The 27,708-nt window shown below is 42.7% G+C and overlaps 1 protein-coding gene and 1 long non-coding RNA gene across 15 annotated transcripts in view; one reads left to right on the top strand and one right to left on the bottom strand.

Moving 5' to 3' along the window:
* Nucleotides 1-3,519: 3,519 nt before the first annotated feature.
* Nucleotides 3,520-27,708, bottom strand: part of LOC127001913 (putative neural-cadherin 2) — a 164,488-nt gene continuing 140,299 nt past the window's right edge. For 5 of the 14 annotated variants that reach the window (XM_050867152.1, XM_050867147.1, XM_050867154.1 and 2 more), the window contains 16 exons: nucleotides 27,485-27,664; nucleotides 27,014-27,330; nucleotides 26,352-26,745; nucleotides 22,446-22,733; nucleotides 20,474-20,736; nucleotides 18,992-19,183; nucleotides 18,695-18,876; nucleotides 18,419-18,608; nucleotides 18,138-18,247; nucleotides 17,568-17,717; nucleotides 14,735-14,944; nucleotides 12,169-12,393; nucleotides 11,752-11,835; nucleotides 11,425-11,499; nucleotides 11,111-11,246; nucleotides 3,520-3,691 (listed from right to left, as the gene is read on the bottom strand). In XM_050867152.1, the coding sequence (XP_050723109.1) occupies nucleotides 11,822-11,835; nucleotides 12,169-12,393; nucleotides 14,735-14,944; nucleotides 17,568-17,717; nucleotides 18,138-18,247; nucleotides 18,419-18,608; nucleotides 18,695-18,876; nucleotides 18,992-19,183; nucleotides 20,474-20,736; nucleotides 22,446-22,733; nucleotides 26,352-26,745; nucleotides 27,014-27,330; nucleotides 27,485-27,664 (2,715 nt within the window). In that variant the 3' untranslated portion in view covers nucleotides 3,520-3,691; nucleotides 11,111-11,246; nucleotides 11,425-11,499; nucleotides 11,752-11,821. Of the gene's footprint in view, nucleotides 3,692-11,110; nucleotides 11,247-11,417; nucleotides 11,500-11,751; nucleotides 11,836-12,168; nucleotides 12,394-14,734; nucleotides 14,945-17,509; nucleotides 17,718-18,137; nucleotides 18,248-18,418; nucleotides 18,609-18,694; nucleotides 18,877-18,991; nucleotides 19,184-20,473; nucleotides 20,737-22,445; nucleotides 22,734-26,351; nucleotides 26,746-27,013; nucleotides 27,331-27,484; nucleotides 27,665-27,708 lie in introns of those variants that run through there. The other 9 variants (XM_050867151.1, XM_050867156.1, XM_050867150.1 and 6 more) reach the window with 8 other exon arrangements.
* LOC127001924 (uncharacterized) lies at nucleotides 15,318-17,828 on the top strand. Its single transcript, XR_007755560.1, has 2 exons — nucleotides 15,318-17,309; nucleotides 17,505-17,828. It is a non-coding gene; the product is annotated as an uncharacterized LOC127001924 (long non-coding RNA).

Genomic DNA, 27,708 nt, shown 5'->3' on the forward strand with positions numbered 1-27,708 from the left:
TAGTATATAAATGTTCCCTGCACCTCCCACCGAGTACACCCATTGATGAAGAGGACCTTCTGTCACTTAATACACCAGGTTCTCTCTCCTTTCCTAATACTTGGACAGGCGGTGGCTTAGTGGTTAGTGTGTGGGTTCCACACTGATCTGACCCTTAATTTGACAGGCACCAACCTGTTGCCATTGCTAGATATTTCTGTAGCTTTACTCGGGTCGTTCAGTGTTCCTCAGGGCAGTGTTCTTGGTCCACTTGTTTTTATTTTCTATACTAGTGATGTGTGGCATGGCATTACCTCATTTTATGGCTTATGCCAATGATATTTCTTTATTTTGGCCTGTTCCTGACCCTCAAACTAGGTCTCTTGTAGCCATTCAGTTGAAGATAGATTTTGATTTGATTTTTTCTTGTTGACAGTGTTGGGGCATGAAATTAAATCCTGTCAAGACCAGCAGTATTGTTTTTGGTTGCTCAAAGACTGCCAATATATTTGATGTACTATATGATCAATTATTAATATATATGACAACTTTGTCATGGTTGATCTGGATCGTTGATCTTGGTTTAAAATATTATTAATATACATGATCACCTTCGTGACATGTTCACATCTCTACTTCAGTCTCTTCCCCATACACTCCATAGTTTACAATTCAATGAGCCACTCATTAATTAAGGATTCACAACATGGCCTCTTTAACAAGAGATCCTGCTTATCAAACCTGCTGCTCTTTTTTTAAGGACCTCTCAGTTTATGACATAACCAAAGCACTGGTCTTGATTTTCAGAAAGTGTTTGATAAAGTTCCACACCATAAATTACTTTATAAAGTCAGGCAACTTGGTATTGAGGGTAAAGTACACCAATGTATCGCTAATTGGTTGAGCAACAGTCAGCAAAGAGTGGTGACTGATGGAGTTAACTCAGAGTGGGTGCCTGTCACTAGGGGTGTCCCTCAGGTCTCAGTTCTTGGGCCAGTGCTGTTCATAATTTATATCAATGACAGTGATGGTGGATTCAATAATCTCATTAGTAAATTTGCTGACAACACAGATTGGTCATTTGGTGCTCTGAGTTAAAGGCAGACAAGGCCTTCAAGATTTGCATGTAATTTCAGTTCGGTCTAATAGATGGGAGATGCCTTTTAGTTTAAATAAGTGCCAGGTTCTTCAAGTTAGAACCGAAAATAAGAAGTTTGGTTATGAAATGTGTGGCATGAAACTCATCAGTGTCTAGTCACCTATTCATCAGGGCCAGTTCACACTGGGAGTGATGCTGTGCTATGTGCTCTCTGCTGCCATGTGGGTTTCAATCCTTTCCATTGTTTTAAATGGGACTTCACACCAAATGTGAAGCTAAGCGAGTGACGCCAGCGACGTCCCTCACATATTTTTGTTTCTTACTCCCTCTGCAAGGACATATCTCGCCCCACACATGTGCAATAGAGCACTTCAGTGGGGAGCCCCTGCACTGCTCACTGCTTGGAAACTGAGAAAGTGAGAAGTTGCAAACAGTCAGCCACGCACCAATCCAAGCATGTGGGGTAATGTTAAAAGGAGGCAATTTCATTTTTCAACTACAGGATTCCTGGAAGCAATGGAGCAGTTATTAGAGGAAGTATAGAAATATGTGTTTATATGATGTGTCTACACAAAGCTACAGGGACGTGAACAGGAAGGACAGTTGCTTGGTGGAACTTTTCACATGTTGCTTAGCCGACATCATTTCCAGTGTGAACACTCGCATAGCAAGCAAGCATCATGGTGTGTCCAGGCGACATACCATGCGAAGCACAGCATCGCTCCCGGTGTGAATTGGCTGCTTCTATACTATCTGATGCCTCAGTGATATCCAAGGGAGTCTGCACACATTTCACTCAGCTGATCACCCCTTCAGGGGTAGTTAATAAAAAAGGACCTGGGGAAAGTTGGGAAAGGTGAACTTTGGTTCCTGGATATCACACTTGCCTCATGTCTCTGGGTAATGGGTCCTTACTTACCACCGGCTTACGGTCAAAGCGGTGAGATAAGCATCAGTGCAACGTTCAGCTTAGCATATTGCCCCAACTCACCTCTACAGCTAGCCATGATCACAGTCATAAATAAGGTATATTCACCATTTTATATGTAACTAGCCAATTATTACTCATATCAGGAATAAAACTACTCCAGAATGTTGAGCTGAATTATGAAAGTGAACTCTTGTGAAAATAAGGAATACTGCTACTGTTACACTTAATAATCTCTTGCTCCAGGAATTATCTAGATGAAGTTATGTTATGCAGTGGCACTAATTTCCAGTGTATGAGCATAGTATAGTCAGTTCATTTTAACAATAGTTGTTATTTTTTATACCTCAGCTGAAGTTTCCAGAGATGTGTTATACTGGATATGAGTATTAAGTGAAATGGTGAAGAGTTCCTCCTCCTATTTTGAGAAAATGTGAGCGGCATATTGTCTTGTTAGGTATGAAGTTGCACAGTACCAACCCTTGAAATCATGCATTAAAGGGAATGTAATGGGCACCTCACCTGGTTTGCACATTTTTCCCATTTTTTCTAAACATTTTGCAACAGTACAAATGTTTTTTTACTCAAAATCAACTGTAATTAATGGTATTGGTTATTGTTACCTGCATATCATTGACACTGACAACTGTTTCCTACGTGTAGGCTATCATATATTATCCACATAGTGTCAATGATATGCAGATAACAATAACAAATACCATCAATTAGAGTTGATTTTGAGTAAAAAATTATTTGTATTGTCGCAAAACGCTGTTTTGTTAACATAAAGCCTGCTAATTTTCTTGGTAGCAGACAGCACCGAGGCTGTTTATTAATTATATTCAGTGATCTTTAACAAAGTAAAAATTGTTTGTAACATTACTAATAATTTTTAACTCAAAATTGACTCTAATTGATAGTATTTGCTATTGTTGCCTGCATATTATTGATTCTGTCGACTGTTTCCTATACGTAGGCTATCACATTCCAATCTTCCACTCTTGCTCCTCCCTATTCACTCTAAATTTCTTGTGTGAGAGTTAATCAGTATCTTTTTTATTCCCTCCACTGGTAAACTCTGGAACAGCCTTCCTTCGTGTGTATTTCCTCCTGACTTTGACTTTAACTCTTTCAAGAAGAGAGGATCAGAACACCTCTCCACCTGTAAATGACCTCTCTTTTGGCCTCTCGTTCTGTTTTCTTTCACTGGAGCAGTGTTTAGCGGGCCTTTTTGTTTCTGTTTATGTTTCTTATCCTTGAGCTGCCTCCCTTGTAAATAAAAAAAATCCACAAAATCGGACATTCCGTAGGATAGCAGGTTGTCGGTGCTCGACAATGCACACCTCAGACTCGGGTGAACTGACTATACTATGCTCATACACTGGAAATTAGTGCCACTGCATAACATTACTTCATCTAGATAATTCCTGGAGCAAGAGATTATTAAGTGTAACAGTAGCAGTATAACTTAGTGATAAGGGTGGTAGAGGGGACAGTTAAAAGAAATGCCATGGAACAAACACTTCTTTATTGACTTCTGTATATAATTAACACAGCCTTATGAGGTGGCAGGTGAGTGAGCAACTAACTTGATTGCATCTTTTTCCTGTCCTTCCAGCAGCACTTCTCTTCGTAAAAAGTTTGATAGTCAGCTTCATAGTCTTGGTGTTCTTCTGTAGGCTGCACTAGAAGACAAAAGTAATGATTAGAAGTGGCAGATGGTTCCTGGATGAAGTAGTGTCAACTACCTGCACAGTGTATTGTAAAGCTTTTGTGGAAGTGTCCAGGGTAATTTTTCTGTCAGGTTCTGTGTCTTACACAAGGCTAGTAGTCTGTCTTACTACTTATCTAGGTTGGTTGGGGTGGGCCCTGCAAACTCCTTCTGTTGAGGCATCATTAACCCAAACAACAACAACAACCAAAAAAAAATGGAGTCAGAGTCGCAACAGTAGCCTCGACCCTGACCTTATTCTGTTATGGGATTTCCCTTCATGTCATTAGGTGAACCTGCTGCCTATGATAAGTGGAGGGCAGAGTACAAAACCCCTTCATCTCAAAAGGGTGAGGACACTTTAACCCCTCTTGTTTTGGAGCTGGCCAGGATAATGCAGATGTGGCTGTGTGTGTGGGCTCCTGGAACATCTAAACCTCACATAGGATTACTGCAACACCAATCGAATGAGCATACTAGGTGCATGTAATGGGACTAAGAAGAGGCCTGATAGTAGTGCAAGATTAGTAGTGGGAGATACACCTCCTGGTCTGGCATGAACAATGGTACCCATCTTCGGAGGATAGCTATAAGCATCCCATTTGTTATTGAGGTTACTCTAGTTGATGAGCATATAAAGAGAGTGAGGCTCAAGAACCCTTTAGGCCTTATGTCTTATTGCTGCAGAGATCTCTTGGTGAGCTGTGTGAAACTGTAGAGGAGATGTTCTATGCCAAACTTGACTTGCATTAGACTAGTGCCCCCTCTGGGACATGCATTGTCTTGGGTGACAATGCTACTATGGTTATTGAGAGAACTGACTAAGTCATGTGTTGATCACAAGATTGATTGCATCATCAAAAGTGCTCATTGAAGGATTCTTCAAAATTGCATTTTTTTCTTGAGTGCAGAATTCTTTGGAACTGGTCACAGACTTGTTGCCACACCCAAACTTCATGTCAGGTTATCATTAATCTCAAGATGTAACAATGTTTTGTTTCTTGAGAGACTGTGTGCCTGTGAGTATGCAGTGACTGTCACAAATTAGATCAGTTGTAGTGCCATAAAATTCATGGCAGTTTTATGTGTTTGTTTAAACCATTTCTATTAATCCAGCATCCATTTCTCATATGTCCACATAGTACACATTCAGTTATTTTAATTCACTTTCCCCAAGGCTTGGGTGGAGGAGAGCGAGACAACCCTTAGCTCGTAACTTCCTGTAGCTACCAACGCCCCCTTGTGTCTTCCGTTCCCATATTCCCCATCTGTCTTGACAAAATCGAGGCGTCCCTCTCAGCCCCACAATCCAGAGGCATCTCAGTGCCACTGGTAGCAGGTCAGGCACTAAGACACCTCTGGATTGTGGGGATGAGGGGGATGCCTTGACTTTGTCTTGACAGAGGGGGAATAAGAGAATGGAAAGTACAAGGGGATGTTGGTAGTTAAAGGAAGGTTATGAGTTCCTTGCACTCCCTCATCCTAGCCTTGGGGATAGAGAGTGAGAGAAAATAATTAAATGTGTGGTATGTGGATGTATGAGAATTAGATTTAACTAGAAAGGAAGCTCAAGGTGTGCTAATGCATCACCTGTATTTTATACTCATTAACTGGAGTAACTTAAACAACAAATGATTTGTTTGCTAGGTGACTCTCACCTGGTTCTCTCACCTGGTGGGCTTCCCAGAACCCGGTAGACACAGGGCCCAAAAGGAAGCCGCACTCTGCTGATGCGCCAGCCCGACTAATTCAGTAACCTCCGTACTTACAAATACATGTGCTATAGACAGAGCTGGAATTGTGCATCATGTGCAGCAAAGTAAATAATCAATTAATAATATGTAAATGAACAAACTAAAATGTAAAAAGTCTGTTACCGAGATGAGCAGCAAGGGATGCTTTAAATGCCGAGAGTGAATTAGCCGAAACAACATGCTGGGGAAGAGAGTTCCACAGCGAAATACCTCTGACGTTGAAGAACCTCTTGCGGATCTCTAATTCAGTTCTTATGTGTGCAACCTTATACTGATGGCCTCTTGTGGTGCCTAGAGGTGGACTGACAAACATATCCTCGGGGGCAATAGCACAAAAACCGTGAAATATTTGCCAATACTTTACCATGTCATGTCGTAGCAGCCGACCATGGACAGAGTACAAGTCCAAAGCCTTCAGTCTCTGGGAATAACTTAGATGCTCCATACCTCTAATGTTCCTGGTCCAACGTCTCTGCACTGACTCAAGTAAGTTGAGATCAGTAATATATCCCAGATTCCACACAGCTGAACAATATTCAAGTAAAGGCCGAATGTGCGTCACATAAATAGGGACAAGAAAGGAAGCATCGCGGTTAACTGTAGATTTAAGTAGATTTTGAGCCATGCCACCTGCTTCCTGGACGACGTTCTGTATGTGCTGGTGAAATTTCAAGGAAGAATTGACATTAACCCCAAGGTCCATTGCAGAATCTTTAACTGGAATAGGAATGCCATTTAGATAATACATACCAGAGGCCGGTAAACCCGACAAGTTCACGGTCCGCCTTTGGAATTTGACAACTACACATTTATTAATGTTCATGGATAAACCCCAAGACAATGCAACTTTGTTAAGATTATCAATATCTCTTTGACAAGAAGCCACGTTTTGGTGAGCAGTATGCACACAGTTAGTCTCAATTGAAATATACAATTTAAGGCCATCAGCAAAATTTTTTGTATAGGAACTAATGTCATGAGTAAGAAAGTTAATATATAGAAGAAATAGAAGTGGACCAAGAACTGAACCCTGGGGCATTCCACTGACCACATCGCAAGGACGACTCAACTGACGATCGACTACAACATTCATAACCCGAGATTTGAAAAACTCCCTAATCCAGCCCAAAACCTTGCCTGTAATACCCAATTTTCTAAGCTTATCTAACAATGTCATGACATATAGTGTCGAAGGCCTTAGAAAAGTCAAAAAGAATGAGAACATTTTTACCCTGGTCCATGGCACAAGTAACATCATTGTATGTCCGCAGCAGCTGGTCCTCTGTGGATCTGCCTGGACGAAAACCAAACTGCTCATTACACAAAATGCTATTACTTGTGGCATAATCAAAAATAAATTTACATAATATACGCTCAAGAGATTTCACACAGACTGATGTCAGCGATACTGGTCTATAATTTAAAGGATTATGACTACCCCGCACCATTCACCTGTAGGTGAAGGTGTACCTACCACTACTGATACCAAACTGAATGGCCTCCTAGTTTCAGTCCTTCTACATTCAACTTCTGAGCTTTCTGAGCTCATTCAGTAAGTGAGGCAGCTGGTGATCCTCTGAAAGGCTCAGGATGTTCAAAGTGTCCACACATAGAACCCTTGGAAGATTTATCCCGGGCCTTGTTCTACGGAGAGCACTGCCTCTGCCCCACTCTGGCCACCTTCCCTCTTCAGCATGCAGGGGTCCAGGAGGTTTAGCTCTGCAAGCATCATAGGCTGGAGGCTTCCTGATGTGAATGTACTGAGGGAGTGTTGTGTGGTTGAGACCCCTAGTAGAACCTGGTCAGGGTTACAACCAGAGGACAGACACAGTTCTATTTTTATTTTATCTTTGGTGAAGGTAGTGTTTTACAGGGAGAGGTTATATATAAGCACCCCAACCAGTCCCAATCAGGGATTGGGCTGACTGTTAGTTGTGGACAGGGACACACAATTCTTGAGAGGTTAGAACTCTATAGATACACTCTACAACAGTGGTTCCCAAACTTTTTTACATGATGTCCCCTATTGATTTCTAAGAAATTCTCACGCCCCCCCATCTTTTGTTTATATATATATATATATATATATATATATATATATATATATATATATATATATATATATATATATATATATATATATATATATATATATATATATATATATATATATATATATATAATTTATATATATACTCATAATTTTATATATATATATATATATATATATATATATATATATATATATATATATATATATATATATATATATATATATATATATATATATATATATATATATACAGTATATATAAACTCATGTGAGAATGATTCAAAGTGTTACTCCTTCATGTGTGTAATTCAAATTTTGTGTGTGTGTGTGTGTGTGTGTTTACCTAGTTGTGATCTTCAGGAACGGAGCTGTGCTTGTGCTGTCCCGTCTTTCCAACTACTTCCGTCTAATTTGGCCTTAAATGCGCTTATTGACTTGGCCTGTACCACTTCCCTCTCCAGCCCATTCCAGACCTCCACACATCTCTGTGGGAAGCTGTTCTTCTTGTGTGTAATTCACCTCTTGGTCTGCTGCGGGTCTATCTCGAGACAGCCAGCCATTCCCCCACGGAAGAGCACAGAGCTCGTAGTACCGATCTTTGGGTAGGGCTGAGACCACTCACACACAACACACCGTGACAACGAGGTCACAACTCCTTGCCTGACGTCGTGTACCTACTCACTGCTAGGTGAACAGGGGCTACACTTGAAAGAAGATAAACCCAACTTATCTTCACCCGGCCAGGGAATCCAACCCTGGTCCTTGTGGTTGTGAGCCAGACACTCTGCCCCTGTGTGTGTGTGTGTGTGTGTTTATTTCTTGCAAAACTGCAATTTTTGGCACGCCCCCCTTGTATCCAGCTCACGCCCCCCAATTTGGGAACCACTGCTCTACAACATGCTGTGCAGCTAATAGACGCACCTAACATCACCATAGCCAATCCAGGATTCAATACGTTTCCTAACTTATAGGTGGTAATGTTTTAATTGTATTTTGTAAAGAATCCTTATAACCAAAAACTAACTAAAATTATGAGTATTCTTTTTCTTGAACAGAACACTGAATAAACAACAGAACAATGATATGAAAATACGTTCATATGTTATACGACAACTGTGGCCCGAGGCAGCAGCGCACGCCATTTTGCGGGTATCAAATACTTACTTGTTTACTTGTAGGTCTTGCAAGGCAATGCCTCAGAGCAATGGTGATCCAACACATTATATTATCCAGCATATTATTACTGTGCAAAGCAGCTGATGTCACTTATTGTGACTTCATGAGCTTTCGTATTTATCTATTTGTGTATATTTCATGGAGGCATAACTTATATTACTACTTTCAATTTTACTAGTGATGCGAATTTGTGACTATCTCAATAGAATTTCACTCTAATTAAGTGAATCAAACACCACAGAAATATTACCAGTGTGTGTATGAATGAATACAAAGATAAGCACATACTTTGATTTAACTCTAGGATGTCTCGTGGATCATTTATAAATAACAACAAAAAATCCTGATAGGCTACTCTTTAGCTCACTGCCATCACTCGAGGCACAAAAACAGTCCCTCCACCAAGTTTGTACCCCACATTTGGTGATGTTTGGTGTGCCTATTGACACTACTTCAGCCAGGGACATTATACTAAAAAGTATTTGCCCACTTCACTCCATAGACCGACATTATCTTTACTGACCACAGTTGTCATCCCAGTCTTTCAAAAGTGTGTTTTCTTTGCCTAGGTGTAAGGGACTCAGTGAGCTCATAGTGTTCTTTATCTCTGCTTTTAAGTCAGTTATTAAAATGGAGTATTGCAAGTAAGTGGGTCTTATAGGGCTGTGTGCTGATGCCTGTAGTACTCTACTGTTCTGCTTATCATTAACTGTATACCGTCCACCCAGCCTGACCTACATTATGCTGACCTTCTGCCATAATTGTGATGTCCCATCCTCCAACTCATAGCCGTTATACACACTCAGTTCTCTTGAGGCTTGCATGATGAGTGGATTTACATATGTCTTGTAAGTCAATGCTCCTTTCAATAGTTATACAAGTTGCTCTTGCCTTGAGACTTGTGCCAGTTATTTTGAGCAATTATCTTGATATCTGAAACTTTATTATAGGTCATTAGACTACATGATGCTGGGCACCAAACAACATGAACTGTTGAGTAATATGGTGTTTGTGAAAGCTCTGTGAGGAACTGGGTTAAGAGCTTCAAAGATAGTAAAAGTAAAGTTGGGTACATACTATAGCTCAGTGGGGCCTCAGTGCTCATCTCATCTTCATCATTACTCTGGTAACAATAGTTTACCTTCCCCAGTTTTCCCCAGGCATCCATTTATCAAGAAGGCTAAAGGAGGGTGACTGGGGCATCAATTGTCCTAGGCTGGGATCAAATCCAGTGGTGGCAAGAATGCCCTGGCAAGCCCAGGAAGTTTTTTGCTCAGACTCTAAAGGTTATCACGGATTAGCTTAGTCTCCAGCTCTTTCTTGAAAATTATTAAGTCTTGTGGGAAGTCTTCTGAACTCACCAGAAAAGGGCTGAGCTATGGGTATAATTACACATCATCCCTCTTTGAAAGTGCCTCATCTAGTTCCTCACAGAATATTCTGAAACATCAATTTTATCAATGACTTTCCTTGTTTGATGTTCAGCTTCGTGTAGTCTAATGATTTGTGATATGTTTGGAGGTGTTCAACATTTTTTGTCCATAGTAACTGGTATTGTTAGCTACATATGAGGTGGAGATGATTTGGGCATGTGACGAGAATAAATAAGGATGGTTTTGTGTAGAGTATATGGAGACACTATTGATGGAAAGGGTGTCAGGAGACCACCAGTTATATATATATATTTTTTTTTTATTTTTTATTTTTTTATTTTTTTTTACAGCAAAGGAGACAGTTCAAGGGCACACAAAAAGCAAACATTAATATATATATATATATATATATGTATATGTATATGTATATATATATATATATATATATATATATATATATATATATATATATATATATATATATATATATATATATATATATATATATATATATATATAGATAGATAGATAGATAGATAGATAGATAGATAGATAGATAGATAGATAGATAGATAGATAGATAGATAGATAGATAGATAGATAGATAGATAGATAGATAGATATAGATAGATAGATAGATAGATAGATAGATAGAGTGGACAAGTATATTAGAGAGTTGGCAGGCGAGGGCTTGAATGTTGAGGAGTGCTGGATCAGGGAAGGTTTGAGATGCTGCTTCTGTGGTCACCCTCTCAGGGAAAGTTCCTGAGAGGGGTCAGGGCATAAAGAGTTATAGATGGATAGATAGCTGTGGTGGAGGCCTCAAAGCAAGAGAGACATTCATCATGCAAGCTACAAAGAGGTCTTAGAGTGTATGATAGCTGTAAGCTGGAGGACATAACATAGGTAACTGTCACAGTCAGGCACAATGCACTAGTGCAAATAAACTAGAGCAGGTGGAGTATTGCTTTTTGTCAGTAATGTATGTCAGGTTGGGTGCTTGACATACATATGTTTTAAGCCCTGCAAATACTTACCATGAAGATCTCATAAAGAGAACAGGTAGTGGCCTTCGTACAGGCAAACTGCATTCTTAGCCCACATCAAGAAAGCACTGATCCGACCTCTGTTTGGACTTGGGTACGTCACTTGCAGTTCAGGGAGGGTGATGACCTGAAGCAGGGAACAGGTTGAGCCTAGCTTGTCATAGTAACTTGGGATATTCCTTAACTTAAATTCTTTCTAAATATTTTAAAAGTTGAAAGAATGACAATTCCAAGATCTTAAAGACAGCAATGTGGTGGAGGCAAGAAAGGCGTCCTGCTTGACCCTCATCACACTGACCACACACCATGGATGCTTCATGGCCAGGAGTTCCTTGAGTCTTGGTGGGTATGATGAGGGGCCATGAGATGGATCAGTCACCCTGAGGTAACATAGTTGGGATTAAAATGATATGCCACATTCTGTGCAGGTGTGGTTGCTTGCATCATGTGCAAATAGTCACCTATTAGAATCCGTTAAACTTCATTTTCTGACACCATTAGCAACAATATATTAGTATAACCTAATTTTTATTCTTGGTTTTAAAGTTTTGCTGTTCATAGAACTCAATGTTGGAGAGGCCTGGCCACTCCTCTTTACTGGCAAGTGAGGGTGGGGCTACACAATGTGGTACCTTATGTCCAGTAGGTGCTTTGGATGGCAGTGACATGATACTTTGTTTGGCAGCTCATGAATGCACTGAATCATAGTGTTATCCCTGGAAACAAAAGGATATGTAAGGAAAATATAGAAAATATTGTTGCAAGTTAATTATTGCAAATCAAGCTTTATCAGTAAAGGCTATGAATCCAAAAAACCAGGAAATTTTCTTAAACAAGCTATAAATAATTTCACTAAGTGCTTCATTAGACCATCACATTACCATCTGCCAATACCGTTTCTCATTTTAATGAAGGCCAGCCACATTTATTATATTGCAAATTATTTAAATTAAGTCAAACTAATTTAAACTCAATCCTACTGTATATTCAGAGAATCATCTTTGGTTACTATTACCCTCTCTTCTTGATTCCCACTGCACTACACTTACAGGAAGAGTAAAGCCCCACAGTAGAGCTTTCATCTTCACAGGCATGAATTCTCAGCTGGTTTTCTGCGAGTGAGGTGGTGTCTGTTATCCCCCTTGTGGCCCTCATGCCTGCAACTGCCTGGCTACTCCTCAGCAGGTGTGGTGAAGAGGCTTGGCAGATATCTTCATCAAGGTCTTGCCCTTCTCTCACTGGCATTACTGCATCTACGCGCAGCACATCCACATCTGAAACAGAATGCACGTAATTAGTTTACACACACACATGCACGTGCGCACGCATACACACAGTGGAAAGTGACCTGATGGAAAAAGAGGGAGTTTTGAAGGAAGAGGTTTTGAGGGACTTAGAAGTAGAAGAAGAGGAGTCTTAGAAAAAAAAGAGATGTAAGGATTGCACCAGGCCCTGATGGTGTCTCGAATTGGATACTGAAGGACTGCAGGCATGAATTAGCAGATAAGATACAGACAGACAAAAGTGACTTAAAATAAAATGATTGTGCCTAATTTCAAAAGAGCCAATTTCATAGAAACTAGACAAACACTGACAAATGTAATCATCAAATGATTCCAGCATAGATGGAACCTCCCATGCCACTGCAAGCAACAGTTCCTAGTTGAGAGTGTAAGTGTTCTGTAGCGTTGACTTGAGTCTTTTAAGTCCTGTTGGGAGGGTCTTCTTTTAAATCATGTTTAGTAATGCTAGGTAGTCATTGGAGTAAGAGTGGATAGAAGAGTTTGTTTTGAAAGATCATCAATGAACAGTAGAAAGAGTGGGAGACAAAACAGAGCCCTGCAGAACATCACTCAGTAGGTTTAGAGGGTAGAACTGTTGACTATCTACCACAACAGAGATAGATCGGTTTGAAAGGAGCTGTAGATAAAAGTACCGAGGGAAAATCTATAAGAGGGTAGTTTAGAAAGCAGAGATTTGTGCCAGACTGCCAAAAGATTTTCAGATGTCTAAGAAATGTTTCACCAAAATGACTAAGAGAGGACTCGCCAGGAGTCAGTTGGGAAAGCAAGATCATGTTTTTAGTTATCAACTTCTTTATGTGGGAGCAGTGCTTTGTTCATGTTTTGTTCTTCAATTGCCTCCTTTGCTATTAAAAGTTTTTTATTTTTTATTTTTAGCAGCATATATATATATATATATATATATATATATATATATATATATATATATATATATATATATATATATATATATATATATATATATATATATATATATATATACACACACACACACACACACACACACACACACACACACCAGTAATACGAGTGCCTTAGTTTATGAGCGTTTTGATTTACAAGCAAAACATTTCCAATAAAGATGCCTTGGTTTATGAGTGGTGACAATGTATTGCATCCTGTTTCCACAAATCAAGGACACGAGCGTGGATTCCCTTAGTTTGCCGCAAGACAAGAGTGCTCAGAGTGGTAAACAATGGGAATGGGGTTTCAAGCTGGTGTCACACTGGCTGGACTTTTTTCTTCCAACCACATTGGCAGTAGGCGCAACTGTCAACTCCAACTTTTCTGGGTATCCGTCACACACGACCAAGGTCGGTTGCCCGTATCCACAATATAAACAAAAGTCACCCTATATCCACATAGCCCACATGGCGCCGTTTGCAAAAGTAAGGGCTGCTGTAGCTTCTGGTGCTGTTACTCAAATCATGAGCTTGTTGCTACAGTTAACCCTTTCCTTGCTAAACGCTTGCAGCGAGCACTAGCGTAACTTGCCGGTGGTGCTAAACGCTCACTGCAAGCTCCAGTTGCACTCAAATTTCCTGCGTATGAGTGAATGTATATGAATGTACATCTTCACAGGCAACACCCCCTGAACGTGCCTGTATGTTTGCAGGAGAGGCTTACATAACCGAATCTTATAGATCATGGCCTCCTCTTTCCAATGGTGCTGTGAAGAATATTTTTGAGATACAGCAGTTAAAAGAGATCCCCCTCTCCCTGCTGGGCTGCCTGAGCGCGCCTGGGGGGATAGTCTTGCTGCGAGTGCTTAACAAGGAAAGGGTTAAATGGAAGGAAGAAGTGGTTGTGGGTATGTTCATGGCGTCAAAGACAGGAGGACAGGAGCTTTTACCCAAACCATCAACTTGCTCCAGGTTGGGCGTAAAGGCAATTGCAGTTGCTCCTAGCTCCAACGGCTGGAAGAAAATGCTTCAGTCTGTGCTGTACACACGCAGAGGTAGCACGCTTGTGTTCACTTACGTTTGTGCTTTAGTGTGCGATCTTTTTGTTTTCAGCACTATATTATTACTATAAACAGTATATTATTTATATTATTTATATTATTATAGTATATTATTTGTTATTTATCATTACTATTTATTGGTAAAATTACTTTTATTCTGTATAAAATAACATTAAAAATGATTTTTGTCAATATATCTTGGGGATATGGGACCCATTAATGGAATTCACATTAATTTAAATGAGTAAATTCATTTTGGTTTATGAGTTTTTTGGTTTGTGAGCAAAGTTACGGAACGAATTACACTCGTAAACCTAGGTATGACTATATTAATACAACACCACAGACCTGCAATACTGGGGTTTCTGGCCCAAGCAGGCTGGCTGCTGGCTCTGAGTGGCTTCAGCAACTGCAGCTCCAGTAAGTTGGGTGTGTGGCTGCATGGTGGTGACACTTGACCCCTGCAATGCATGGCACTGTCCTTAGGATCTGCCACCATGCTTCTGCGTAGTGCAGCACGGCGATGTTGTTGATGGAGCAGGAATGCACACACCAGTACTATTGGTAGATAAAACTATTATGTAATTCTAAATTGCTTTTCTTTGTAAAGATGAAAGTATGTACACCACATCCTAAGTTATGCAGCAGTTATGCTACAAGAGTATGCCAAGGCAAATCTGTACATGATAGGTCTACCTCGATGAGCTAGCTGTATTCAAATTTAGGCAATTTTTTTTCTGAACAATAAATTAATGTCATGCAATCATTTTAATGAATGAAGAATGCTTCCTGCAAAAAAAAAAAAAAAAAAAAAATATATATATATATATATATATATATATATATATATATATATATATATATATATATATATATATATATATATATATATATATATATATATATATAGTCATGTGAACATTGTTCTGATTTGAAGATAAAATATGGGTGGATTTGGACTTGCAACTGGGTAAACTAATAATATGAGAGAAGACGTTGCCTTTATGTCAAAAGTTGGTCAAAGTTTATCGATAGGTAACTAAAGAGACAGCAGTGTGGAACACATGAAGACAAAGTCAACACACCCTTCACCTGCAGGCCTCCTGGACAACTGAGAGAAGATGATGAAATGTAGAGTATTGTGACAAACACTTCAAAACAATGAATCTTTGATGTATGAAGATCATCTCTCTTGTACAGTCTGGTAGTCTATCTGATATAGAAGGAAAATTACAAAGATTGGCTTCAATTTAAATTTATTTTTTTCTCTGCTTAAATGTCAGAGGCTGGTTAATCTGGATGAAGAGAGCAGTTTCCTCAACCTCCCTGAACTATTTCTCTACCTCAGACCTGCCTTTCGAGCTCTGAAGAAGCTCTGCTCCAAATCCACGTCGCAGACTAGTACCATCTGAATGGCTGATGAGCAGATAGTATCAGCTGTGGATGGGTACTGGGCTTGTTGGGCCGAGTACTTCAGGCGGACAGCTCCTTCTTGCTGATTGCAGATGGCTGCTGCTTATCCACCAGCAAATAAAACTCCACCCTCTCTTGCAGAAGTGAGAGGGGCTGTGAGGAAGTTGAAGGGGGGAAAGGCAGCTGGAGTTTGTAATACTGATTTGGAGATGCTGAAAGCTGGGGGTGAAGCCATCATCCACAGGTTGCATGCAGTGCTGTTTGCCATGCAGCACTCCAGTGCCATTCCTCCCAACTGGAAAAAGGGGTTGGCTATCCCTCTCTGGAGAGGGAAAGGGGTCTGACAGGACTGCAACAATATCATTGGTAGTACAGCAAAGTGCTGGCTCATCTGCTGCTGATGGGAATTTGATCTCATCTGCTAAAGTTTCCGAGACCTGAGAAATCTGGGTTCACACCCGGCAAGTCAACAACTGACTGGATCCTAGCACTTTGCGTCCTTGTGAAATATTGACGCAAGTTTTGATAGCGGCTACTTGCTGCCTATGTTGATCTCAAGAAGGTTTTTGAGTAGTGCGTTGTGAGACACTGGGACATTATACTGATCCATGGGATTCCTGGGATTCCTGCAAAGAATCTTGACCTGATGTATGACAATTATGTTGGGACTGAGAGTGCTTTGAAGGGTGGGGTAGACTTTTCTGGTTTCTTCCCTGTTATTTCAGGAATGCATCCTTGCTCTATCACTATTAAGCACTTGCACGCACAGGATATTAGGTAAATTTGTTGATCAAAATTGTTGTGATGGAGCATATTGTTGATGATATCAAAGGCTAAAACCATGGTCCAGTCATTTAGAGGGTTGCTGGATGGCACATTTCAATCTGTTCATGCATGTTGTGAGGTCACCAAAAGTTTCACATACCTTGGTAGTGTAGTTTATAAAATGGTGGATATTATTAGGTGGTCAATTGATGGAGTTATGGACTCACTCCATATGAGTATTGTTTATATCTATGCAGGCAGACAATGATTCAAATCTTTAATTTGCTTGCACTCCCTGCTTTACTGCATGGCTGTGGGTCACTGAATAGTAATTTGGAGAGGCGAGGCGATGCCTTCGGTACTAAGTGCCTTTGTAGGAATATGGGTAACGCTGGAATGGTCAAACCAGCGACTACTTGATAAAACTGAATAAAGGCTTGTTACCAGCTTAGTCCGTGAATGCCAACTCCTGCTATATGGGCATGTGGCATGCTTCCTGGATGTTGATTCTGCTCTTGTTTTATTTTTTATATGAGACAATCCTGATTGGAGGAGACCAAGGGGGTGCACCCCCTCTCCCCCCACTTAGATATCGACTAAGCTTACACTGGCATTGACTGGAATGCCTAGAATTGCTTCTATTCCAGGGAGGGTTGGTGTGCTCCCTAGCCAGCCAGCCAGCCAGCCGCACGTCCAAACATTGGACTTCTGCTTGGCATGCCAGCCAGTGACGTACCACAAAATGGTGAATCTAGTGTCCACTTAGCAATGGGTGGTGAGGCTTAGAGCTGCACTGTTGCTTTGAAACATGATTAGATCTAGTTCACTGATAATTCATACCACATAAAGTATAACTTTAATGTGTTCTTCACTGTACTTTGGAGGTAGCTAAATTGCAAATACAATATAAAGCAGTTACTTATGTCTGTTATCCTTATAGCTTGATGCACCAGACCTTGGGATGGTACCTAATCCACTGCACATAATTGCAAGAGATACTCACACACAAGAAGGATGCACCACACGACAATGGTGATGAGGACCCCCATGGGCAGCTTGAAGGAGATGTGACCCACTTCAGGCAGCTGACAGTGCTGGCCGCTGAACCCCGCTGGACACAAGCACACGTACCCTGTGTGTGTGTGAACCACTTCTGTAACACATGACATGACATCCTGCATGCGTTATGCACGTGACTACGATGTAAGAATTGTAACAAAAATACCCATGTTATGGTAAAAAATATGAAAATGTTTCATCAGAACTTACAAACTTAATAAGTTCCAAATTATATTACCCAGTAGTTGCCAGTGAAACAGTTACAGTGATAGATCATTTATAGACACACAATCAATCAGTGGGGGCATACAATGAGGGGTGCATCATCTAGCCAACCCTACGACGCCAATCCCAGAGGTTATTCTGGGCAAGTCTCCATGCAGACCTCCTGTTCATCCTAAGTAGGCTACCTTCTGGCAGGATTTATTGACTTGCTCAAGCCATGAACTCATTGGGCATTCCCTTGGCCTTCTCCACTAAGGATTGCCTGTAACAGAAACAACAGGAGCGTCACCTGGCTGGGTGTTGAAGCAGGAGCCGCCACTGAGGCATGGCTGCCATGCACACTCGTCCTCATCCACACACGCCGCTCGGCTCTGGCCCAGCACGCGGCCCTCGCCACACCTGTGGCAGCAGTCCAGCGTCATCCAACACTCTCCTTAAACTATCTACCTACCGCCTTACACACACACACACACTTAAAGAAGTTTGAAAGATTGAGACACAGAAAAGGGACTCCACAAGTGCAGCTTGTGTATATCACAACTAAGTAAATGCACATGGATGTCTACGAACCCGCAGTGGTATGACCTCCAGGTGTCAATGCAGGAGAGCGGTGGTCTGCAGGACACATTGATGCAGGTGGGTGGGGCGCCACATTCTTGTTCCACACCTCTGAATACGCTTACCTGACCCCAGGGTGTGCTGTTGATCGCTGGCGGCAGTGGCATGCTATGGTCCGCAATGCGCAGGTCGTCCATGCAACCTGCATAAGGGGTGAGATAAACCTGTCAGTAGTGTTGCCATCACTCTGCCTTGCTGAACAGCACACAAGCCAGGCCTGTGTCTCACCGTCAAAATAATCGCTGTGGATCTTGAGGACTCCCGTGTTCTGGAAGTGTGGAGCCCCACCCACCCGGATGCCCTCCTGCTTATCCACCTCCAGCAGCTGCCGCCCCTCCAGCAGCAGCAGCGAGGCGTTGTACAGGTCGCCGTCCCCATCGTCCGCTGTCAGGATGGTCGCTGAGCCGTACCTGAGCCACAGAAGGCAACACAGCAGGTCACTCACACGTCAGTAAAGGTGATGGAACACCAAAGACACAGCAACACAGAGACAAGGCAGCCGCCTACAGCAAGGTGTTGGCATACCTGGTGGTGGTGAGGGTGTGCCAGCGTCCGTCGGTGAGGGCAACTCGTGACAAGCACAATGAGGTTGGGGGTTGAGGGTGGAGATGCAGCACAACACACAGACGGCCGCCCACCAGCTGTACAGACCAGCTGTCCCGCCCGTGCTTAGATGACAACACTACTAACTCTCCTCTTCTCCTTAGGGTGCGGAATCTGTCGGCAGGAGGTACTGAGCTGGCAAAGGTATGGTAGCAGCTGGTGTTGTGCAAAATCTCCCAAAGATGCAAAATCAGGTATTAACCCTTTCATTGCACATGACAAGGGTTGTGACTATCCCCCCAGGCGCGCTATGGCAGCCGAATGGGGGAGGGGGGGTCTCTTTTAACCTCTATCTCAAAAACTATTCATCACAGCTAAAAACCAAAAACACCATAGGAAAGAGGAGGCCCAGATCTATAGGATTCCTTTATATATGCCTCTCTTGCGAATGTACAGGCACATTCAGGGGATGTTGCCTGTGAACACTTACATCAGTGTGTGTGCAACGGTCAGCCATATTGAGGCAACTGCAGAGATCTCTTCATGGGGTGCTGGCAAGGTAGTATTGCCGACTGCAAAATTTACAACTATATGGTAAAAAAATCAGTCAGGTGATAGGTGAAGCTATGCAAAAATGCCGCTATATTGGACAACAACATCCACCAGTTACTCGTCCGTAGATTTTCCGAGCTAGGCTGATACCACCACCAAATTTAGTGGAAAACCCACTGAATTGGCAATGCTGTGGGGTGAGAAATATTATTGCAACACTCATATGCGGGAAATTTGAGTTCGACTGGAGCTCGCAGAGAGCGTTTAGCACCACCAGCAAATGTGCTACCGCTTGCTGCGAGCGTTTAGCAGTTAAAGGGTTAAGGCCACCTTCACAGCTAGCCTGATATACTAGAAGCAACAAAAGGGTAAAATTATATACTCCTAGTAAGAAAAGGACTTTCACTGCCAATGTGACTTCTGCAGTGTTAAAAACTTTAAAAATTTTACAATATGTAGTGTAAAAAACTAAACCTTTACAGTTGGGCTAAAAAATAAACATCTGTATGACCCATTGATCATCCAGCCTGAAAGGAAGGACGAACAACTGGGTTGGCTGTGTGCTCACTGCCCGGGCCAGGATTCGAACCTGGGGAGTTGTAGCCAGGTATGCTGCCCACTGCTTCATGGAGGTGCAATATGCATTATGATTTTCTTTTCCGTTCTGTTCCTGGCTATTCATATGTAAAGAAGAACCAAGCTATAGACATGTTTTGAAGTCATCCAGAACCTTTGCGAAGGGGGTATGTGGACATACTGGGCAACCCAGTTAGGGTAGCACCCTATGCTAGAATTTCAAATGTTCTTTTTCCGAAATATTTTTGCCTTCAAGTCTCCAACTGTGGTTGGCCAAACCTGCAAATGAGGCAGGCTGACTGTATGTCAGAGCATATTGAAGATGGCAACTCCTACCTAAGGCTGATGGAGGTGGTATAGGCCAGCGGCGAGAAGGAGAGGGCCAGCTTGACGTAGCTGTTGGGGAGAAAGGTGGCGGGTGTTGTGGGTGAGGCACAACCTGGCCCGCCCCAGCCTGGCTGGCACTCGCACCATAGCGACTCCGGCGACCCCTGACATCTGCCGTGGACACCACAGTGGAGGCGTTGTTTGAAGCAGTCTGCGGCAGGACACCCCGGTGAGCTGGCCCTGCTGAGGACACCAGTGCCCAGGTCCACCAGCTGCGAGAACACCCCAAGATATTAAGTAAATGTTCTCTTAAAATTTTATTTTGGTAACTTACATAAGGAATAATTGTTTTAATGTGTTGCAAGAACATTTCGGCTGGCTGACCTTGCTGTAGACACTGCTTCTCAACTCCACAAGCTACAGAATCATAACAGTAAAAGTCCCTTTATCTGGAATGGACGGGGTCATGAACGCTCCGGATTATCAGATTTTCCAGATTACCAGGAGGGGACCTCAAAATGTTCAAAATACACCTTGCCAGTACAAAGACACAGCAGGATGCAGCTGCCACTGCCTGCCCCAACGCACAGCCACGCCCTCACTGCAGGACACTAAGAAGTCGCATGTACATATTTGCACATATACATATAGTTGACGTAAACCGGACATAATGCTGCTGTACAAGACTTAAAATGACTTTTGCAACGAGGTGGCGAGGGCAAGCTAGGTGGTGACGAAGAGGCGTTGAGGGTCATTGTAAACAAAGAAAAAAATAAGATGCACCATGCACCTCCTCAGTTCCCTTTTAAATGTTATTGTTTATTCTACATTTTTATCGCATCTTTTTTCTCAGTTTTGCTGACTGAGTGTTGGCGTGGGTGCAAAATTACATAGTTCTGTGCACCGCTTTCGTCTATTATTTGGTATTTTCATCTTTTACCCTGATTTGTCTTCATTCTACCAAAAAAGTTAAAAGTGACCCTCTGCCAAAAATTCCAAACCATCAGGATTTCTGGACTATTGGACGCTGGATTATCAGACTTTTACTGTATCTAACATGTCATTTTGGTGACATCCACAAGGAATAATTTTGTGACATATCATGAGTACACATCAACCCAGGGCCACAAGATGCTGGAATACTCCAAGAGATGAGTGTTCTCTTAGCACTTCATTCTGGTAACCTTTCTCAATATTCAAGCAAGCAAGTCCTGTTGAAGAAGTCGCTGGGCTGATCGATTAGCAAAGGAATTGTAGTGCGGCAACTATGCCTGATGAACGAGCCTCCCATAACCCACTTAGCCAGTGGGGTACCTCTTTGGCCAACTCGGTAAGGAGTGGCTCTCCTGTCTCGCTGGTCGCGGGTTCAATCCCAGGCAGCCGGCGAATACCCTGATCTTGATTAATTTCTTGTGTGTTTTGATACACGCAGAGGACGTGTTGGAAAATAGAAGAAAAAGAAAAAGAAAATCCCGGGGCATGACAGAATCACCCCAGGACATTTTATACAGAGAATAAATGTTATCCAAGAGTGTCATATTAGTGACATAGACAAGAAATAATTGTTTTAATATAAAGATACTATGACAAAGTGGCCCTGCTGAGGATATCACTGCCAGTTGCCAGTGTCCACCAGCTGGTGGAACACAAGATAATTCAGTGAGTGAATGTTCTCGTAGCATGTCACTTTGACAGCATTTCTCAACATTTCTCAACACGCTGTTGAGGATGCTACTGCACTAGTCAATCATCCAAAGGAATATCCCATATAAAAAACTATTGTTTTGACAAACACCAGCTTGGCTAAACTCTTTCAGCACATAGGATTTAACATAATCTTATTGACTAATGCAACTCAAGATAATTTACAAGTCATAATTGTACTCTTTGTGCAGGTGAAGGTGCCGTTAACTTTGCGGTTCTTGATGGGGAGTGCACCTCTATGTCTGTGCTTATCAAGTACAGATTTCCAGCAACTCACCTCGCCATTGACTCTGAGGTTCCTAATACAGCCATGAAAATGTGGCAGATGTTGCTGCTTCGTGGCTTTGCCCTGTGTGTGGGAGCGTAGCGGATGCACCACTCCGCCCACCTGCAGTATCCTGCCGGTCTTGAGGACGCGGGCGCCCCTTGACAGCCTTGTGATGGATCTGCAGGTGCTTGTTTCAGGAAAGACAGGTGTGGCCGAGATGTTCTGGGCAACCAGAGGTATGGGCAGCCCCTCGTCCTGGCGAGCACCGAGACATAGGTCCACGACCATCTCCACCAGCTGTGTGGAGGAGATAGTGCATATTTATGTAGTCGTCTTTACCCATAGTCGAGGCATAAGAGTTTGAGGATTGTTTCTTACTGTAAGGATACCACACCACTGCTGTATATTCCACTCTTGGTCGAATCACCAACACGATCTTCATCAATTCCTCATCCATGGAATGGAATGCTGCTACGTGGATGATAGGAGCATTGATTAGCAGACTTTTTTGTTCATTTGTTTTTGCCTTTGAGCTGCTTCCTTTACTGTGAAAAAAATGTTGGTTATTAGCTAACATGTCTTTTGTAATGTTGCTTGTGTGTTTTTCTGGGGTCAAGTTGTAGAGCCTGAATCAGGAATGCAACACCTACATCTTTTTCCTCCTGTGCCTTCTTGATTTGATCGCTCCCTATTATATAATTCAAGACAGGTCCTCTGGTTGCTTTGCCCAATTTAAGAACTTTACATTTCTTAATGTTAACTTTACGTAGATACATTTGGCAGCAATTGTGGAAAACATCCACCTTACATCCCCCAAAATTCCTGCAACAGTTTGTCAAGTTTTTCCTATAGTATCAAATGTAGTTAACTAAGCTGAATGCAGTTGAAAGTCTACCACAATCTGACCATTGGAAATGTTTTATTTTAAAGATGGGCTCCATGATGGTTGCTAAATCACTAAAATACCAATTACTTCTTTATTAGACGTTCTAGAAAAGTAATTTTGATGTGTAACCACTTGTTTTGGGATTGTAGGAATCTAGTTAGCATATTTAAGCCATGAACTGTGTCAAACCTCAGTTGAGGCTTGATTGGAAGACTGCGGCAAACCTCGTGAAAGGCATGATTTTCAAATATATACCAAAACTGCACCATTGCTTCAAAGTGTCTCAGAACAACATGTAATTTCTTAATAGCACCTCACAGGCTGACGTACACCAGTGTTGTCATTTTTTTTTTCATTAATTTTTTTCCTTGTTTTATATATAATTTACCAAAGCTGGGATATTTTAGGTATAAACTTAATTACAAAAAGTGAGGAAATTGTGTTAATAAAAAATTGTAATTAATATTTCATAAAGTTAGTCATGATTCCCTGCCACTTGGTTTTCTCAGTCTAAGAAAGTCTCTTAATTATAATGTATTTAATGGAAATGTAGGGACCTGTTTTTTCCAGTAAACTCATTGACCGCTAGTGCCAAACATACGACTTCTGATCACAACCACGCATAAAAGCAGTTTATAAATATTAAATTATACACTATGGTTAGATGCGGGATTCTATTTTAAAGACAGTGACGTACATTTCAACTAGTTTGGTAATAGTACTCATATTCTTCACTATGTTCCTGCTCAGGCATGTATGCCTCGCCTCCCCCCACCACAGTTTATGGGTTAACATAGTGAAGTGATTCCACAATTGTGAAATCCAAGATGGCCAGCAAACTATGGAAATACACATATCCATTATTCTTCCTTTCCATGTGGTTTTGATGGCGAATCCCATCCTTTTGGGACCTGTATATGCATCCCGACATGTATTAATGTCCTAGAAAATGGAGTTTGGCATTATTTGGCATGACTGTCGAGTTGTTGAAATACTTCATTAAGAGGTACTCAGCAGCCAGCTGTTTCTTTTTTTCCCCTTGAACACGGAGTGAGGCAAAGTGTCTTTTCTCTCTTTTTTTTCCCCTTGAACACGGAGTGAGGCAATGTGTCTTTTCTCAATCACTTTTCAACACTTGGATGAACTGGATACTAGGAAGAGCTGTGGATCAAAGTCATTGTGGAGCATCTGTTGGCAATATGTACTAGGGTCACTGACCTTGCTTTTGCCGATGATGCAGCAATGCTTATGGAGTCACTTGAGATTCTGGCGATGGCTCTCGAGGCACTGCATGAGGCAATGAAGCCCTTTGGACTCCAGGTCTCCTGGGTCAAACCAAGGTATAGGTATTTGGAGGCTTGGTAGATCAGACAGTACAATTTATTGATGTGTGTGGCGAGGACATAGAGATCTTGGAAAATTTCACAAACCTTAGTAGCGTAATTGAGAACAATGGTGAGTCTTGTCATGAAGTCTTATGGCAAATTGGCTTGGCCCACTGTGTTATGGATTTGCTCAGCACGAGTATATGGCGTTGTTGATATCTGTGTAGAAGAATAAAGTTCCAGATCATTTAATCGTTTGTGCTCCCTGTCTTATCATGTGGCTGTGTGAGACATGGACACTTAATAGTGACTTGGAGAGGTGGATTGATGCTTTGGTAATAAGTGTACACAGAATCATAGAATATCACTGGAATGACTTTGTCAACCCAGTGACTACTCTGTGAGACTGATTCAACTTTATTACTTGTGTAACGGTCCGAATGTGAGTCAGCGAGAGGGTATGCAAGTCAGTGAGTAACAGAGTAAGTGTAAGCGAGTGCGTGAATGAACGAGAGAATGTGAGTAAGTCAGTGAGTGACAGAGTAAGTGTGAGCGAGTGTGAGCGTGAATGAGTGAGGGAGTGAATGGGTGGCTAAGGAATGTAAGTGCGTAAAAGGTTATGAGAAGATAACACGGCGAGCGAATAAATATGAACAAGATTTACTGAAATCCCTCATCTCAAAGCCTCGAACCCCCCCAAGAAACCAATAACTAGTTGGTTAGGTAGGTAGGGTTTGATTGTAAAAGAATGTTCCGGAAGGAGGAGAGAGTCAGTAATACGGGGTTAAAGATCACGTGATGGGGGGAGGGGAGGAGCTGATGAGTAAGCGAGGAGGAAGACGGAAGAAGAGTAAGCGAGGAGGAAGATGGAAGAAGGAAGAGGGGGAAGGCAGCTAGATACCACGGAGGGCAGAGAAGCTTGGGAGACGCGAGAGAGAGCAGACCATCAGGACCGCCCATCACATCGTGGACGTCCCCTGCCGAGCCCGACGCTCACGCCAGCTCCTGCCTCTCCTCCTCCAGCAACCAGAGCTAAGCATTATGAGTATTCCCCCAAAATTTCCCTTGTGCAGGTAGCTAGTTAGATTAGAGGCATACAGCCTGTCAGTCATTCGTGGTTTGTTTTAGTACTCCGCTAACCTTTAAAAAATGAAACCAAATACATATTGATATAAAACCTTACTGTGAGTGTCATAATTTGGAGCCTGTTTTCTTGCTCATTTGAGATTACTGAACCCTTACACACGGCCCCCCCCCCCCCCATAGTACATTATCACCATCCAGTTTCTTAATATTGTCTCAAGTGGTTCACACGGAAATTCTCCCACCTTCCATAATTAATCACACAACAAGTAACGCTCTTCTGGTCGCAAACCTCGGAACGAGTGTTCACTTGTCCTGAAGCCTTACCATCCGGGACCAGCGCTCGGGAATGTAGACGACTACCACGCTCTCACATACCATCACAACCATAGTGGTCGTCAAAAAGGGATGTAGCGACACCCATAACACCAGGGTTAACACCAGACAATAAAGAGAACGCTACACTTGCATTGTCTGTCAGTACCAATTCCGGCTATATGGGCATGTGGCACACTACCCAGAAGCTGGGTCGACCCTGCTCATTGGGTTGTTTCTGTAAGAGACAATCCTGAGTGAAGGAGGCCAGACAGACACACACACACACACACACACACACACAACCTTGTCCTTCCAGTGGAGGTCTATCCTGTGCCATGTGTTGTCGGCCAAGGAGGAGGAGGAGTTGAGGGTGAGAGTGACGAGGCCGCCGCCCAGGTCCAGCTGCAGCACCGGCCGCCCTTGATGCAGCTCCAGCAGCAGCAGCAGCAGGTCATTGCCTGGCTCCTGTTCAATGCCCTGTTGATCTGGCCCAGAGTAGAGCAGCACAGCTGTCCCTGCTATGCTCAGCACCTCCAGGCTCACGTGCACCTCAATGCATGGGGGGATGGGCGGCACCCACGCCCACGCTCCCTCTGCAGTGGGTCGGGCGCCGCCCCCCTGCCCACCACCATTGCCATCAAAGTGTCTAACGAGCACCTTGCAACGGGAGCCCCACGTGCCATGAGGACAGATGCACCTGCAAAGGACAGGAGGTGTTATTTGAAAAAAAAGGAGAGAAGGAAGAAAGGAAGGCTTCTGCTGCCCTGTCTAGTCATGTGAAAATATGCATTTGGGGAGGGAGAGAAGATGGGAGAGAGCTGTCAGGCAGCATTAAGTATTTTTTGAGGGGAAGGAAAGAAGAAAGGACTTAGCTCTCCTGGAACAGATACATTGGGGAAGAAGGAAGGTAAACACAACCTTAGCTACGTAGCTAGGTCACCGCTTAGCACACTTGCCACACTCACCGAGTGCCTGAGGAGGTGCTGAGGCATCTACCGCCGTTGAAGCAGGTATCGGGGGTGCAGTGGCGGGCCCGGGCAGGTGTGGGGATGACAGTGGCGGCTGGGCCTAAGGCAGAACAGCCACAGGAGCTCCGCACTACCACCCGCGGCCCCACCACTGCTGAGGAGTTGGCATCCACTATTGTGAAACTGCTAGTGAGGCCCACCCAGCAGCCGTCCACACACCTCTCCTCCGCCACGATGTCTGGTGTGGGAGCGGCGCCTTCACGGCACGAGACAATGCCTATGTCTCGCATACTGACGCCCAGCACTGCATTCAGCTGTGGATAGGAGGGAAACGTCATGGGGGACATATGTAATATGCTAATGCAAGGTCAGTATTTCACTGACATAGAGATGTGTGCAGAATTTCATGGATGGAGTTGGCACCATGACTTCATTTAGGATAGTACACATACTTCATGTATTCCTCACCTCATTTTTGTGATACAGCAACACATGGTCAAAGTTCCTGGTTTCTGTGCTGGACAGCCAAATCCGTGTGGCAGGACCCTCCTCCAGTGGCTCAACTGTTAGCAGCTGTACATTACTGCCTCCTCCGCCCGCCCAGGCCTGCACTGCGTGTAGGAACTGACTTAGAATCGACAGCTCTCCCTAGAAGAAAACATGAGATTCCTAAAACAGAGAAACCTGCTTTC

This window comes from Eriocheir sinensis, chromosome 22, assembly GCF_024679095.1.
Source record: "Eriocheir sinensis breed Jianghai 21 chromosome 22, ASM2467909v1, whole genome shotgun sequence".
In the NCBI taxonomy this organism is placed as follows: Eukaryota; Metazoa; Arthropoda; class Malacostraca; order Decapoda; family Varunidae; genus Eriocheir; species Eriocheir sinensis.